The 18,083-nt window shown below is 45.8% G+C and overlaps 1 protein-coding gene across 1 annotated transcript; it reads right to left on the reverse strand.

Annotated features, from left to right (window-relative positions):
- Nucleotides 1-5,296: 5,296 nt before the first annotated feature.
- Nucleotides 5,297-8,444, reverse strand: LOC123431393 (MDIS1-interacting receptor like kinase 2-like). Its single transcript, XM_045115190.1, has 3 exons — nucleotides 6,635-8,444; nucleotides 5,801-6,238; nucleotides 5,297-5,649 (listed from the first exon to the last, which is right to left on the reverse strand). Exons 1-3 carry the CDS (start codon nucleotides 8,442-8,444, stop codon nucleotides 5,297-5,299), a joined length of 2,601 nt encoding a protein of 866 aa, XP_044971125.1.
- Between the last annotated feature and the right edge of the window lie 9,639 nt (nucleotides 8,445-18,083).

Below are 18,083 nucleotides of genomic sequence, written 5' to 3' on the forward strand. Positions count from 1 at the left end.
CTGATTATCGCAGTTCATAAGAATAGCCGGAACCGGCTTCTCAACCACACGTAAGTCCATCAAAAGATCTCAAAGAAATTCTGCTTCGACACCAGATGTGTCTAATGCTGTTAATTCTGCTTCCATTGTCGACCTTGTTAAGATCGTTTGCTTGCAAGACTTCCAGGAAACAGCACCACCCCAAGAGTAAACGTATACCCAGTAGTGGCCTTCATCTCATCAGCATCAAAGATCCAATTCGCATCACTATACCCTTCAAGTACCGATGGGAATCCCGTATAGTGAAGCCCGTGGTTGACAGTACCTTTCAAGTAGCGCATAATTCTTTCAACAACACGCCAATGAACATCGCCCGGGTTTGCAACAAACCGGCTAAGTTTGCTCACAGCAAACGCGATGTCAGGCCTCGTTGCGCTAGCTAGGTACATAAGTGAACCGATAATTTGAGAGAATCTCAATTGATCTATAGCTGTGCCCTTAAACTTTCTAATAAGCACACTAGGATCATATGGTGTTTGAGAAATTTTGCAGTCTGAATATCCAAAGCGACTCAAAATCTTCTCAACATAGTGGGATTGCAGAAGTGTAATCCCACCCCATCATCTCTCAACAGCTTGATGTTCAAGATAACATCAGCCACCCCAAGGTCCTTCATCTCAAAGTTTTGAGACAGAAAAGACTTAACCTCCTCAATTACTTTGAGGTTGGTTCCAAATATCAGTATGTCATCAACATACAAGCACAATATAACTCCTTCGCCCCCACCATGGCTATAGTATACACATTTGTCAGCTTCATTAACAACGAAGCCAACAGATGTCAGAGTTGTATTAAACTTCTCATGCCATTGCTTAGGTGCTTGTCTGAGACCATATAAAGATTTCAGCAACTTACACACCTTTCCTTCCTGACCTTCTATCACAAAGCCATCTGGCTGTTGCATATAGATTTCCTCATTTAGCTCTCCATTCAGGAAAGCCGTCTTAACGTCCATTTGATGAACGAGAAGACCATGAGAGGCCGCCAATGAGAGTAGTACTCGAATGGTGGTCAGTCTAGCCACAGGTGAATAAGTATCAAAGAAATCTTCCTCTTCTTTCTGGGCATAGCCCTTGGCCACAAGCCTAGCCTTGTACTTTTCAATCGTACCATCGGGCCTAAGCTTCTTTTTGAACACCCACTTGCATCCCAATGGTTTGCAACCATAGGGACGATCAGTGATTTCCCATGTCCCGTTAGCCATGATGGAATCCATCTCGCTACGGACCGCAACTTTCCAGTAATCAGCATCTGGAGAAGCATACGCTTTTGAAATAGAAGAGGGATTATCATCCACAAGGTATACGAAGAAATCATCACCAAAGGTCTTTGCAGTCCTTTGTCTCTTGCCCCTACCACGGGCTTCCTCGTCATCCTCCTCAGGATTTTCATCATGTGTTTGTTCATAGTATTCCATAGGAATGGCAGGCTCAGGAGTTATCTCAGATTCCTGTCTAGAAGTGCTTTGCATATCTCTCATGGGAAATATATCCTCAAAGATTGTAGCATCCCTCGACTCCATTATTGTACCGACCTTCACGTCAGGTACCTCAGATTTCACTACTAGAAATCTATAGCCTACGCTATCCTTAGCATATCCCAAATTAACGCAATCCACAGTCTTTGGTCCAAGCTTACGCTTCTTGGGGATCGGTACATTGAATTTCGCCAAGCAGCCCCAAGTACGTAAGTACGAGAGCGTCGTCCTTCTCTTCGACCACTCCTCGTAGGGAGTGACCTCATTATCTCTTGTAGGAACTTTATTCAGGACATGACACGCGGTCAATATAGCTTCCCCCCACCATGCCTTGGATAAACCCGATGTATCTAACATGGCGTTAACCAAATCAGTTAGAGTACGGTTTTTCTGCTCGGCAACCCCGTTTGACTGGGGTGAATAGGGAGGCGTCCTCTCATGAATAATGCCGTGTTCCGCACAAAATGAATCAAATTCGTTTGAGAAGTACTCTCCACCACGATCAGACCGGACTCGTTTAATTTTCTTTTCAAGTTGATTCTCAACTTCTGCCTTATAGATTTTAAAGTAGTGTAGAGCCTCATCTTTAGTATTTAACAGATACACATAGCAAAATCTAGTGGAATCATCTATCAATGTCATGAAGTATTTCTTTCCACCTTTAGTCAACACACCATTCATCTCACAAAGATCAGAATGTATGAGTTCTAATGGTGCCAAGTGTCTCTCCTCTGCAGCCTTGTGAGGCTTGCGAGGTTGCTTTGCTTGCACACACGAATGGCACTTAGAACCTTTGGCTAAAGTGAAAGTTGGGATTAAATTCAGTTTTGCTAGCCGCGACATAACACCGAAACTTATGTGACAAAGACGTGAATGCCAAACTTCAGATTCATTAACACTCGAATGAATATTGTTCACGACTTTATTACAAAAATCTGCTAGAGAAAGGCGGAACAGATCTCCGCATTCATAACCTTTTCCAACGAAAAGTCCATATTTCGTAACTACTACTTTATTAGACTCGAACACCAACTTAAACCCTTCTCTACACAGAAGGGAGCCACTAACGAGATTCTTCTTGATGGCGGGGACATGCTGCACGTTCTTCAGCTGCACGATCCTTTCCGAAGTAAACTTCAGATCGACCGTGCCAACACCAAGAACAGAAGCACTCGCGCCATTCCCCATCAATACGGACCCGCGACCGGTGGCCTGATAAGAAGAGAACAATGATAAGTCAGCACACACATGAATATTTGCACCCGTGTCCACCCACCAATCGGTGGACTGACAGACTGTAAATACAGTAAGTAAATTACCGTACCCAGATGCACCACTTTCATTGTTGCCCACAATTATATTGGCAGACTTGGAGTCCTGTGCCGGCTTCTTGTACTTGTTTGGGCATTTGTTCTCCCAATGTTCCTCTGAACCACAAGTATAGCAGCCATCTCCCTTCTTATTCTTCTTGAAGGGCTTCTTTCCCTTCTTCTTGAAGTCGGTATTCTGTTGGACAGAATTCTTTCCCTTGGGCTTGTGAGAATTGAAGTTTCTCTGATGTACCATATTGGCAACAGAAGAGCTTTCCACCGCTTTTCCATTGGAATCCTTTGCTCTCGAGTTCTGCTCAAAACTCAGATGGCCGATGATGTCCTCTACGGAGAACTCACGCCTCTGATGTTTCAGAGTAGTAGCAAAGTTCCTTCAAGAATTGGGGAGCTTAGCAATTATACAGCCCGCGACAAACTTGCCCAGCAAATTGCACTTAAGAACCTCAAGTTCCTTAACTATGCATATTATCTCATGAGCTTGTTCCAATACAGAACGGTTGTCAACCATCTTGTAATCGTGGAACTGCTCCATAACATACATCTCACTCCCAACATCGGTGGCCCCGAATTTAGATTCGAGCGCCTCCCACAAGTCCTTGGCAACATGCATATGTAAGTATGCATCAACCAACTTATCTCCGATCACGCTAATGACTGCTCCAAGGAATAGGACGGTGGCCTCCTTAAACATCTTCTCCTGTTCAGGAGTGATAGTTTCCGTAGGAGTGACACCGGCTACCCAAAACACGTTCATAGCTGTGAGCCATAAGGTGGTTCTCGTTTGCCAACGCTTGAAAAAAGTACCGGTAAACTTATCCGGTTTCAGTGCAGCAGCAAAACCATTACTCGAAAAATTCCTACAGACATTAGGTTTTTGGATTATTGAGTAAATAGGCAATTTTCCGAGTATATTAATCCACGAGACAATAACTAGCATGGCATTGACTAGACTAATGATATACTGATCTTGAGCTAACCCAGCACATACTACGCATATAGTGGATACATCTATGCATACAAGCAATACTGCTAGGATAAATACGAACATGAGGATAAACGAGTCATACCCTCCAATCGGCTAGTTGGCCGTAGCAGCAGCGGCGGCGGCGGCAGTATCCTCTGCCGTCTTCTTCTCGGCTTCCTCGCGGAGACGGTCAGCTTCGCTTGGTGAAGACATGGCGATGACGAGGGCGACGCAGACGTAGACGAAGCAGACGGACGGAGGCGAGCAGTCGCGTGATCGCTCCCCAAAAACCTAATCGCCCCTCTCCCGTACAGGAACCGGAGAGGAGAGGTTTCGGAGGCCTGCTCTCCCGTCGACCGCGTACGCGGTAAACGGGACGGAGTCGCCGGCGGCAGCAGCAGTCAAGGAACGAACGCGTGAGGCAGATGTGATCTGATTCTCGTAACGGCTAGGGTAGGCGATCGCGTGCTTATAAAGGCGGCTGGGTGGAGAGACGTGGGCCGAACCCACGACCGAGTCGTATTCTCTGTTCCTGACCGGCAAAAATAAGCGCGTAGGTATGAGCTCGGCTCATTCCCGCAACCCGCGTCGGGGCGAGGCGGAGGAGGAGTGCGCGAGGGCACCTTCGCTTCTCACTCTCCAATAGCATGTGGAAGAGAGACCCTTATAAAGGGGTCCAAACTCTCCTCCACTAGCGGGGTGGGACTAAACTTCCCACCACCTTGTCATGCCACCACCTACATGGGCCCTTGGAGATTTTTCTGAAATTCTCTAATGGGCCTAAAGCCCACCTCCAAATTTCAACAGAAGCAGGAGGAGACGAAGATAGAGTTTCTCGCTTCATTTTCCCTCAGTAAGGTCAACACGGGCACCGACTTCATTCAGATCACTGGACCATGTGATCATGCAAAAAAGAAAAAAGAGAAAGTGGTGACAACTCTACTCTCGGCGATTCAGGTTGCCGCGCGCCGCGTCTTCCAGAGTTTGAAGGTGTCCTAGATCTGGTTCATGACATACGATGCTGGCAATAATTTCTTGTTGAAAACATGGGCATTGCAATCTCGCCATGCAACACACTCAGAATAAGGTTGAGTTCTAAATTTGATATTTGTATCAGTTTCCTCTTAGGGAGCCTTCCTTCAAAGTTATACCACCAGACCATAACTAATGCATGGAGAGATAACTGATGTATCATCAATTTAAATGTAATTGTCGCATCGTACAATGTTTAAAGAAAATAAAATGACTTATAATGGTACATTAGACAAGTTTGCTTGTTCCATACATGTCATCAAAAAATTACTTTTCTTCCTAGTTACAGAGGAAACTACACTCTTAAAGCAAGCACGTATTCCCTCCGTAAACTTTTATAAGCCATTTTAAACCTTAGTGATCTAAAAAGTCTTATAGAAGTGTACATAGGTAGTAGGTTTTAGAGAAGAAATTAAACTAAATGACTCAAATCATCATCCATAGCCATAGGCACTACTGTGCAGGAATGGTGATGCTAGCGTGCAGATAATCAACATCATCTTCACATGCTTTAATCGCAAATAGCTCATCACTTGCACGACGTGCTGTTGGTCTGCGTGATGGACTCAGCTCTAGGCACTGAACTACAACACTGAGAATGCAGTATATTTCTCTAGCGGTTTCAGCCTCTGGGAGCACGAGCCTGGAGTCTAGCAGATCCAGCAGACACACATCATTATTCTTGGTGTCCGACAAGAGGGATGAGAGCAAATCGCCTGGATGGTATCCCATAAATAGCTCTAGAACAAGCACTCCGAAGCTATATACGTCACATTTCTCTGTTACATTCTCTGTATATGCTAGCTCTGAAATTAGAACCAATTAATTAATATATGTATTGCAACTAAATAGTTAGAAGCTAGTTGTAATGATCAGAATACATGACAATTCACATGTACACAGATATGTATAGTGCCAAGCGACAAAAATAGTTGTTAAGGTTTGATTTTTGGTTACCTGGGGCAAGATATCCCTTCGTTCCAGCAAGCCTAGTGATATTTTGACCATCAATATTGAGAATTTTAGCCGTACCGAAGTCAGAGATGCAAGCTCTAAATTCCAAATCAAGCAGAATGTTGTTGCTTGTTATATCTCTATGGACTATCGGTGACGAACAATCATGATGCATGTACGCCAAAGCTTGAACCACATCTAGCACAATATGTATCCGCCTTCTCCAATCCAATTCAATTGCCCTTCCATTGACCCTCAGTATTGCTGCCAGGTCTCCTCTCTCCATATATTCATATATAAGAAACTTGCCTTGGCTAGAGGAACAATACCCAAATAGTTTCACGATGTTCCGATGTCGAATCTGTACCAATGCCTCAATTTCACGTTTGAACACTGACTTGCTTATGCAACACTCGTCTTCAATCCTGTGTATCTTCTTCACTGCAAATATTTCGGATGTTGGAAGTCTAGCCTTGTAGACAGATCCATATCCCCCGGTTCCTATACAGTGTATGATGCTAAAACTGTTGGTTGCTTCAACGATTTGCTTGAACACATTTGCCCCATCAAAACTCCAAATAGAGAAGATGTTTACCTGTGTTACATTAGCAGTGTTATTTGCAGTTGATCTCTTTCTCTCACGTCGAAACATCAATATCACCACAACAAGAATAAAACATATCAACGCCGGAACTATGGCTAGTACAAGTGTTTTGTATATTTTCCTTTTGCCTTCGCTCTGAGTTGCACTACTGCAAGGGGGCAATCCTTTCACTACATCACATAGAACCTTATTATGCACGAACCACTGTATTGGAGCTTCTTGGAAGAGCTTACTCTCTGGGACCGGTCCTTCGAGTTCATTGTAAGATACATCAATGGATGTCAAGCCTCCCATATTCTTAAATGATGATGGGATGGAGCCAATAAGTTTATTGTGTGAAAGATTCAAATTATCTAGCAGGATCAGACCTCCAAGTTGGCTTGGTATTGCCCCAATAAATGAATTATCACTTAAGTCCAAGAGTTCATGTAAGTTATGCAATGACGCTAGCGCGGTAGGGACGTTTCCTTTGAAGTTATTGCCACTCATATTCAGTGAGCGAAGCTTTAAACAATGCTCAACTGATCCTTGTACCAAACCACTTAGGTTATTTGATGACAAATCCAACAACTCCAGACTGGACAGTGCTCCAATTTCTTGTGGTATGCTTCCATGGAGCAAATTGTCTGCCAGGCTCAACTGGAACAAATTTTTTAGATTACCGAGTTCACTTGGAATCTCTCCTTCAAGCTTGTTTGATGAAAGATCAAGTACCTTTAGCTGAGATAGTTGCCCAATATTTGCAGGTATTTTACCCATGAGGTTGTTGTTTGAGATGCCTAGCTTGGTAAGATTAGGACATTCTCCCCAGTGATAAGATAATTGACCAGATAGTTTATTTGAGCTCATATCCATATACAGCAGATTTGGATAAACTCCCAACTCAGAGATATCTCCTTCTATTTGATTCCTTTCAATACGAACTCTGACTAGGCTTTTGCAGTGTACCAAACTTGATGGAAGTTGTCCATTCAACTTGTTATCAAATGCAGTTAGATGCCGGAGCGGGCTTCGAGAACACAACTCAGGTGGCAAGGAACCGGAGAGATTGTTAGTACCAAGTTCCAAACGCACAAGATCCATTAAGGTACCAATTTGACGAGGAACATGTCCCGAGAATAGATTACCACCGAGACACAAGGTAGCGAGTTTAGTCAAATTTCCAAAGATCTCGGGGATGGAACCTTTGAGTTTGTTATTGCCAAGATGCAACGTTTTTAAATTCTTTAGGTAACCTAGTTCTGGAGGAATATGCCCGGAAAGTTGGTTACCCCATAGGTACAAGCCAGTGAGGTTAATGAAACTCCCAAAGAAACCGGGAATGGGACCGATGAGTTTGTTGTCGGCAAGAGCCAACTCTTGTAAATTCATGAGGTAACCTAGTTCTCGAGGAAGATATCCGGTGAACCGATTACCATAAAGGTACAAGGTAGTGAGCTTAGTAAAATTCCCTAAATTTCTGGGAATGGGACCTGTGAGGTTGTTCTTGGAAAAATCTATAGTGTCTAGCTCCTTTAGGAAGCCTAGTTCACCAGGGATGGGGCCAGACAAGAGATTGCTTGACAAGTTCAGCCTCACGAGACCCTCTAGGTGTTTTATTTCCCTTGGTATTTCACCGGAAAGCTCATTATCCTGGAGAATTAGGTGCCGCAGGTTTGGCAAGGACGATGCTAAAGCAGGTGGAAAGGAGCCCCTTATCTGATTGTCGGAGAGGTTGATACTCGTGAGAGTACGCAACACCGTGAAGTTGAGGGCGTCGAGCTCCCCTCTCAACCGCAACCCCGGTAGAGAGATCCCGGTGATCACCTCCTGGTGCCTTGGTTGATGCATGCTGCAGCTGATGCCGTACCAGCTGCACGGCCATGAAGTTTTGTTTCCCGTCGACCAGGATTGCAGCTGGGCTGGGTGGCTTTGTAGTGTGGCTTTCCAGGCAAGGAGAGCTCCTGCTTGTTCTTGCAGGAGGGATGGCACTACCGTGGCTGGCAGAAGCCAGACTAGTAGGAGAGCGTGTGGGATGAGTTTCAGGAGAGGGAAGGTCTCCATGGCTATACGCATAGCAGGAGTAGCTCTTGGTGTATGGCTGTGAAGCTTCAGGCTATGGTGTTTGTCACCTTCATTCATATATATGCTAGCTAGCTGCACGGTATAGCTAGCCACCTGCTCCGTGAGACAGTATAAAGTTAATGAGACGTGCGTGACTTCAAGTGACTTCTGATCTGAAGAAATTTTGAAGAAATTTGGCTATCTAGTGACTTCAAGTCTTGAAGGAGCATAATAAGAAAACAAAGTGTTAGTGTGAAACCAAGACTTGACTGTTATGAACGTTGAATTCCATGAAGACTTCTTTTCTGAATCATTCTTACTTGCACCCTGAGTTGGCAAAATTAGGGTCGCCCGCTGTAGCTTGAACCGATCAGCCCTGGCGTCATCTCTAGGGGCGGCTCGGTAGAAATCTAGCTGTCGCCTCCCCCGACCCTCCCTCCCTCCGTGTTTCCCCGCGGCCACCGATGGAGGCCGGCGAGCTAATCCAGTGTTTTAAATAGTGAGCTATGCAAAATAGCGTCGACCCTCAAAATCAACAAAGGATAATTTGGCAAAACGTAACTGGAGAGGTAATACTAGATGCAGCTTATGTCAGAATAATGAAACTATCAATCACCTCTTTCTTGGTTGTCCTATGGCTAAACTTTTATGACGATCGATTCTTATTGCTTTCAACATCAAGCCCCCTAACAGTTTAAACTCGTTATTTGGGACGTGGTTAAAGGGGGCTGATGTTAAAACTGCTAAGCTTATTCGAGTAGGAACTTGTGCACTTTTATGGGCTACATGGACTTGTAGAAGTGACTTGGTTTTTAACAAACATCAACATATTCATTTTTTGCAGGTCATTTTCAGGGCTACCGCCTTGATCCGCACATGGTCATTACTCACCCATGTGGAAGCCAGGGAGCCTATGGTTGCTGGGTGTGTCCAATGGAAGATGGTAGCTCAGGCTATCTTCAACCGGTTTGGATGGCGTCATATTAGTAGGATAGGTGGATAGTCATCTAGGCCTCGGTGCATCCCCGGTTGTGGCACATCATGTGCCGTGTATCTTTTCTATTTTATCTTGTAAGACTTATTTGTACTTTTCGAAGACTTGTTCTTATTATATGGCCGCATGCATCACTCGATGCAGAGGCCGGGGCTTAGCCTCCTTTTTTTTAAAAGCTAGGCTATAGCCTGCCATAGCCGGCTATTTTGTAAGTTTAGCGGGCTATGCCACATAGCGGCACATGCTCAAACATCTATAGTCCCGCTATAGCCTGGCTATAGCCGGCTATTTAAAACTTTGAGCAGATCTCGCCCGACGGACGGTGGGCTCTTGCCGAGACGCGACGACGACCCGGCCGCCCGACGTGAAGGCGGATTTCTCATGATTGGGCGGTGGTCCGATGGGATTTCGGCCGTGGATGGGCCACCACGGCTGCTGGGCAGCATGGGGCCGGCCATGGCGATTGGTGGCGGCGGATCTGGTGTTTCCCACCCTAGATCGGTTCTCCTTCATCGTCACACAGACACCTGAGGCGGTGACCCTGGGCTTGGTGGTAGTTGTCATCTCATTTGTCGGACGTGGTCAGCCTAAAGGCTGGGTGGTTGGATCTCGAGATCCATCATCTAGTCCAGGCTGTGAGCGCAGGAGACACTGTTGCCGGTGAAAATCAAGCCTATGGCGAGCGATGTCGGCGTTCTACGCCGTTACCTTGATGAAGGCATCATAGTGTAACTACTGTCGACCCAATCGTGTTGTTTCGGGGGAAACCCTAGGATCTGGTCTTCTAGATCGGACTATGGCGACACTACGGTGTTTCTCTCTTGGGAGCATCGTTTGTGGAGTAGCGCTGAACGACAGAGGCAGGAGGTGAAGCGGCTTCGTCTTGCATGGAGCTTTGGTGGATATGTCAAGTCATGTCTGGCCGATAGGTCCTAGGCTATGCCATGCTTGTTCAGAAGGTGCTACGCACTACCGATCTTCCAGAGACTTCAAGCTGCGTCGACTGGTGGTACTTGGCGGCATAACACTATGGTGTACCGGCGGCGACTGCTACGTGCTCAACAGTTTGCGTGTAGGGAGGTTGTGTCATTGGGCATCGTGGTGGCATCGACGGATGGCGGACTTGCAAGGATGATGCATGCAGATCTCTTTATCGAAAATGGGTCTGTGGTTCCATGATGATGACGGCTTCTAAAACATGTGCATGTGGTGTATACTTTATGTTTGCTGCACCTATTCCGACAAGTTATCCGGATGGATCGGCGACGACACCGGTTTTAGCTATGGGGTGTGAGAGCACTCTACATTATCGACTTTGTAGGTGTGAATAGTGACTTTGGATGGCTTGATATATGTTCTTGTCATACTTTTATTGAATAATTAATAAAGATGGTTGTATGCATTGACCGATGCAGAGGCAGGGGCTTTTAACCTCTTCTTCTAAAAAAAATCCCTTCCTGCTCGGCAAACCTGCACTTTTAGGAATGACAAGGAGTAAAAGATCAGGCAGTGCCTTCCAAACCGGGAGTGGCCATGAGCCAAGTTATGTGCATGACCTTCTTGATATTCGTCAGGATATTCAAAATTTTGTTTTATGCCTCGGGTATCTTTTCACCAGGTAATTTATGGATCTACTAGCAAGCTCAGCCATAGCAGCATAAAATGTTACGTCCATGCATGTATTTGTGTTTGAGAACCCCCCGCCCCTGAACCTAAGCAATGTGATACACATTGGTCAATCAGCAAGAGCCAGGTAAGACAATATATATCTGAAACTTTTCATAGAACTCACCTGATGACATTTTGAGTCTCTGTAGATTACTTCTCACTGAAGCCGTGCCGCTATTTTCTCCGATCAAAGAGTTGAATGTGAGACTGGATAAAGCAAGAGAGACGCGCACAAGTTTGCATCTCATCTTTTCTGGCCTGGAAGAAATTTATAAATCTAGCCACTGCTGCTAGTCTAGATAAGAGGAGCATGGGAAACGAAGAGCCGGTGTGGAACCAAGACTTACTGCTTTGAATTTTCAATCCCTTGACGGAATGACACCCTTCCTTTGTTGCATTTGCTACTCAACCTGCGACCGGAGAATGCGAACCACTTTCCTACCTAGCAAACATTATTTCTGAAAAGCCAGAGAGCCGCCTCCGTTCCTCCGCCTCCAGGGTCGCTCGCACGAGCGACTCTGGAGGTCCCAACCCTAGATCGAGCGGGCGGCCGATCTCCTCCCTCCCTCGGCCGCTGCCGCCGCCGGTGCCGGCGGTGGCGGCCACGCCCGTCTGCCAAAGGCGGGGGCGAGGGCGGCACGCCCCGACGGCTCCCCTTCGCACGGTGAGGGGTTGTCCCATGAGGGGCGCAGGTGGAGGTGCGGGCAGCGGCGCGTCGTCGCGGGCGCACCTCTGGGCCGTGTGGTGAGCGGCGGAACTCTCCTGCTGACCGGGCGTGCCTCGTGTGACCGGCCGTGTGACAACCCTCGTGTGGTTAGCCGTCGGTGGCTGCTATGGCGGCCGGCGACGCCAGATCTGGCCGCTGTCCTCCGGCCCTAATCTATGGGCCTCTCTTCCGCGGGTTCTTGGCGGTGCCGGCGTGGTTGCCGGGGCCCTACCTGCGGGTCTCTCTCCTACGAGGACGCTCAAGGGCGCCGTTTTTCTTTTTGGAGACGTCGGTATACATCTGCTCCTCTGCTCCCCTTCCTTGCCTCTCGGGTGAAAACCCTAACTCCGGTGGGCGGCGGCGCCGTCCTTGATGTCGTGACCTTCCTGAAGGCGTCGCCTTGAGGGCTGAGTGGTGGTGGGCACTGTGTGGGTCGTAAACGGTTGCTGGTGGTGGACACTGCTTCGGGGGAAACCCTAGGATATGGTCTTCCAGATCGGACGATGACGGTACTACGGTGCCGTTTCTCTCTTGGGAGCATCGTTTGTGGAGCAGCGATGGCAGACTGAGGCAGGACGTGGAGCGGCTTCGTCTTACACGGAATTTCGGTGGAGCTGTCAAGTCATGCCTCTACCAGATGTGGAATAAGGCCTCCCACTTGGCCCTTTTCTTTGGCCCGAGTAATGAGTATTGTCAACATGTCTGCTACAATGTTGAACAACACTAGGGACATGGAATCACCCTGTCTTAATCCCTTGTGTGTTTGAAAAAAATGGCCAATATCATCATTAACTTTAACCCCCACACTGCCTTTTTGTATGAAAGTATCAACCTAATCTCTCCATCTTTCATTGAATCCTTTCATACGTAAGGCCTGTTGAAGAAATGATCATTTGACTCTATCATATGCTTTTCCAAAATCCACTTTAAAGATAACCCTTCTTTGTATGGATTTCATGCAACGTTTCATGCAGGACAACAACACCCTCTAAGATGTGTCTCCCAGGCATAAAGGCCGTCTGCGTTGGTTGGACTACTGAATGAGCTATCCTTGTTAACCTATTCGTGCCAACCTTTGTAAATTTTTTGAAGCTGACATTAAGCAAACATATCAGTTTGAATTGCTCGATGCGTACAACCTCCGCCTTCTTTGACAATAACGTAATTGTTCCAAAGTTAAGGTGAAAAATAACTGTAACTGGCCATTAAATAAATCTTTGAACATAGGCAACAAACCCCCTTTAATGTCATGCCATCATTTTTTATAAAATTCTGTCGGAAACCCGTCCGGCCCCGGAGCCTTATTTTGTTTCATTTGTGCTATTGAGTCGTACACCTCTTGCTCGGTAAATGGGGCTGATAGCACCTCATTCTCATCTGAATTGAGTTGAGTTATATCATGAGTTGTGCTTTCATCCAAAGATACTCAAGTCTCCTCTGGTGCACCAAATAATTTCTTGTAATATTCAAATATATATATATATATAGCTTTAAATTCTCATATATATATATATAGCTTTAAATTCTCATGAACTATTATTGTTCCTTCATCTTGCTCAAGTTGGGTTATTTTTTCTTTCGATGTTTTCCATTTGCAATCATGTGAAAGAATTGTGTGTTATCGTCCCCATGAACCACCTTTGTCACCTTAGCTCGAAGTGCCCATTTCATCTCCTCCTCTCTCAGTAATTTTTGCAAATTCTTCCCAGCTTCTCTAGTTATTCCTATCAGTCAGATTGAGCTGAGTAGACTCAGCTTTCACATCTAATTCATCAATCAGACGAATGAGTCTTTCTTTTTTCCTTTTTATATATACCGCTCTAATTTTTCGCCCGTCCTCTCAAGAACTGGCGCAGGTTTCAGATTTTGTTTTGCCATCTTTCTATATTCGTAGATCCACCCAAATCCCTAGCCCATTGGTTAGCTATGAGATCCATGAATCCTTCTCTTTCAAACCAACTTAGCTCAAAAGAGAAAAAAAATTCTATTTCCCGCATAGTTGGCACCCCCTGAGTCAACTATGAGAGGTGTGTGGTCTGAGATTGATCTTTGTAAAGCCCGTACTGAAACCAGCGGATACTTCTGCTCCCACTCGAAATTGGTCAGTACCCGGTCTAACTTCTCATATGTTGGTACCGATAATGAGTTCGTCCATGTGAATTGTCTACCAGTGAGGTCAATCTCCCTCAAGTCGAGACTCTCAATAACCATGTTGAGCATAAGTGACCACCGTACATCGAAGTTATCATTGTTTTTTTTCATCTTATCTTCTAATAATATTAAAATCCCCCCACCATAATTGGCAGTGTTTCATCTCCACAAATTCTTACTAGATCAGCGAGCAAATCAGATTTGAGCTCCGGTTGCTCTGCCCCATATACGGCCACCAGAGCCCATCTGAAACCATCAAGTTTCGACCTCACACGAAATTTGACCGAAAACTCGCCATAAACCAGAGAGAGAGTGTGTGTGTGTATGTGTGTGACATGGACAATGGAGTTTCCTTATGACCCACAAGTATAGGGTATCAATCGTAGTTCTTTCGATAAGTAAGAGTGTCAAACCCAATCAGGAGCAGAAAAAATGTCAAGCGGTTTTCAACAAGGTATTCTCTATAAGTGTTGTAAGTTACAATGATAGATAGTTTTGTATAAAGATAATTTGTAACAAGTAACAATAGTAGAAAAGGTGCAGCAAGGTGGTCCAATCCTTTTTGTAGCAAAGGACAAGTCAGAAAGTTCTCTTATATAAAGAAAAATGCTCTCGAGGACACATGGGAATTGTAGTCTAGTCACGTTCATCATATTTAGTTGGTTCACGTTCGTTACTTTGATAATTTGATATGTGGGTGGAGCGATACTTGGGTGCTGTTCTTACCTGAACAAGCAACCCACTTATGATTACCCCGTATCGCAAGCATCCATAACTACGAAAGAAGAATTAGGATAAATCTAACCATAGCATGAAATGGATCCAAATCATTCCGTTACGGAATAACACATACACTAGGATTTAAACTTCTGTCACTCTAGAAACACATCATCTACTTATTACTCCATAATTCCTTCCCTTAGGCCCAAGTATGATGAAGTGTGATGTAGTCGATGTTCACATGACACCGCTAAATGGAAGCAACGACATACATTAAGGACAGTAAAACCGCACCTAATCCCTGGCCTCACAGCGATTTGCGTTTCTGGCCGTCCATTTTTGCGATCTGGATATTTTTGGCTGTCAGATCTCGTGTTTAAAAGCATCTGTCCCGCATGTTTCTAATACTGGCCCAACTGTCGTATGCGGTTGCTACTCCAGAGGCTGAAACGGAGGCCTCTGGTGCATTGGGCCGTCAGCTAGCCGCTAGCCCATTCCAGCGAACGGGGTGCACTAGGCCTCGCTAAAGGGATCCATTGGATGCGACGCACATCCAACTGTCCTTTCGTCTCTCTCTGCCCGAGGTCCCCTCTTTCATCGTCGTCGTCACCGCCGCCGCCACTGTCGACGCCAAACTCGAGCCACGACATCCCTCTCTCGCATGAGTGAAGAAGGCATCCCCTCCAAGCACGAGTACACGTCTTCTCTCATTTCCCTTCTCTCCATCGTGCACAGATCATTTTGCTCCAAGACGCCACCAGCGACGGGGAAGGATGCCGCCACTGGACCCACCACTCTACCTCTCCCCTGCTGCTAATCCAATGTTTCCCCATGGATTCAGCCCAATTCTCTAAGCCTTCTATTTTTTTGGCTTGCTGGTGAGCGCGAATAGGAAGCGAAGAGCCTTCTCTTGCAGCGGCGGGGGCGATTGGGATGAAGCCGCCACCACCGTTCCCCCACTACTCTGGTTCCCCGACGACTTCGCAAGTCTATGGTATGCCTCCTCTACTCCTCACCTGATGCCTCCTTGTTTCTCTCAGTTGTGATTTCTAGGTGTCGTGCTTGTACTCTCCTATGATTTTGAGAAGGGACCTCCCCTGCTTGCAAATTATGACGTAATTGAATTACGAAACTGTAATATTTTTGTCCAGTCTATCACTACGGTTGTTGATCCACGGGATGTCAAGAGAGCATAGGTAATGGCTGGATAATGGAAGGGATTATGAACAAGGGAGCGTGATCCGTACACTCTTGCTTGGATCGATCTATGGTGATCTATTTGTCCGTGGATTTCTATCTTCACCATCCTCTTGGGCATGAGACCCGTCTAGGTCTCAAGTGTTCTTCATAGCTTTGAATGAATGGAAGGCCTAATGATGATTTAGTAAATTATTGTGGTAGTCACAAGGACATCAGGCAAGAGGTGACCAGATGCAAGAGGCACCAGAGGAGATATATGGAGAGTAGAGAGGAAATCAAATGTATGGTACAAACTACAAAGAAATGGAACTTCAGAAATATCTGGCAGTCAAAGGAAGAAACACAAGAAGAAATGACGTTTTAGGTGTGCTACACCGACTGTTGTTCCCGATACGTTATGTGGATGGATTGACGACAACACCGGTCTTAGATATGTGGAGTGAGAGCACTCCACATTATCGAGTTGTAGGTGTAAGTGGTGGCTTTGGGTGGATTTATGTATACTCTTATTAGACCTTTGTAAAATAATTAATAAAGATGACTGCATGCATCGGTTGATGCAGAGGTCGGGGGTTTAACCTCTTTTTCCAAAAAAAAAAGCAAACATTAGTTCTAAGCATGAAAATGACCGTGCAATGACTTGCGAACCCAAACAAACACAACCTTAAGCTTGCTCCCAGCGAACCGCCTCTTGTTGAAGTTGCTATCAGAAGTTCAGAACTAACTAATACTCCCGGGTGCCCCTAGACCCTATATGAACAGCAAATTCATTTTTATTTGAAAACACCATAAAAAAATCTGAAACATTGGGAAATCAAACATGATCAAACTTTCGACGATATTGCAAAGTTTCAGCTACAAATTATATTTGAGGAGCCCTCACCTAAAAAACAAAATCATTTTTGAGAAGTAATTCTTTTGGTGAGGGCTCTACGATTATTATTTGTGGCTGAAACTTTGTAAGAACATCAAATCTTTGATCTCTGAAAGTTTCAGATTTTGTGATTTTTTCTATGAATTTACTGTTTATGAGGATGTAGCCGTTAGGGGCACCCGGAAGCTGTTACGTCTTTCTCTTACCATAGTCCATAGCTAACACATCAACGCGTACTAGCTTGGCTAAATACTTGCAATCAGAAGCAGAATCATAACAAGATGTGTTGGTGTGGGATGTTTCCAATGATGCCAGAACAAATTCCAGAAATCTAAGTAGTGAATTTTAAAGTGAATAGCATAAAACTATCATAATTCGGGTTAGGGCTCCAAAAAACAACAAGGTTTTATTTTTTCGCTGATGATTGCCAACTCAGTAATCAGATATTAAAAAAAATCCAAAATGCCCGTCGTTAAAGAGTTAGACCGATTTATGATAGGCTCGGCCTGCACCTAAACAAACTGTCTATTTGATCGTTAACTGACATGTGGGCCCACATGTCAGTGTCTCTGATCCTCATTCTCTTCACTCCTGCATGCCTCCTTTCTTTCCCAAGAGGGCGGCGGAGGGTCAGCCGCCTCTACTTCCACCAGCGTCGGTCATCCCTCCTTCCACCTCGTCGACGTCGGCCGACCGCTCCTCCACCTTCACTACTACCTCCTCTCCCCGGAACCTCCACTCCTTCCCGTGGCCTATAACCCAACGTGTTGCGCACCTCGGCCTAAAGCCATGGCACTAGACATGCCACCCTCCATGGAGCCCTGGCGCCACCGGCCAGGGGCGCTGCCCCGCATTGTCGGCCAATCCCAATAAACACCGCTTGTGCAGGGCCTAGGCGAAAGTGGGTCAGGGTTGCGGGTAATATGTGCGGCTAACTCCGGCAGGAGGCCTCCCTGGATGGGGTCCTTCATGGCCGCGCCCAGTAGGGCGACGTAGTCGTCCACTCGCAGCCTGCGCGATGGAAGGGAGCTTCGTGGCGACGCCATGCATGGCTGCTGGCCGACAAGCATGGATGTGGGCGCATGACCATGGGAGAGAGCCGATTGCTTTTTTAAAAGTTTATAGGGACCCGATTGCATTTTTAAAAACTTTACAAGGACTCGATGGTGTTTCTTAAATATTTACAGGGACCCTATTGTGATTTTTAGATGTTTGAAGGGACCTAATTGATTTTTAAAACATTTTCAAGGACCCAATTGTTGTTTTTGTGAGGAAGAGACACTGATATGTGGGCCTCAAATGCCAGTTAATGTCAACCAGACAGAT

This window comes from Hordeum vulgare, chromosome 2H (assembly GCF_904849725.1).
Source record: "Hordeum vulgare subsp. vulgare chromosome 2H, MorexV3_pseudomolecules_assembly, whole genome shotgun sequence".
Lineage (NCBI taxonomy): Eukaryota > Viridiplantae > Streptophyta > Magnoliopsida > Poales > Poaceae > Hordeum > Hordeum vulgare.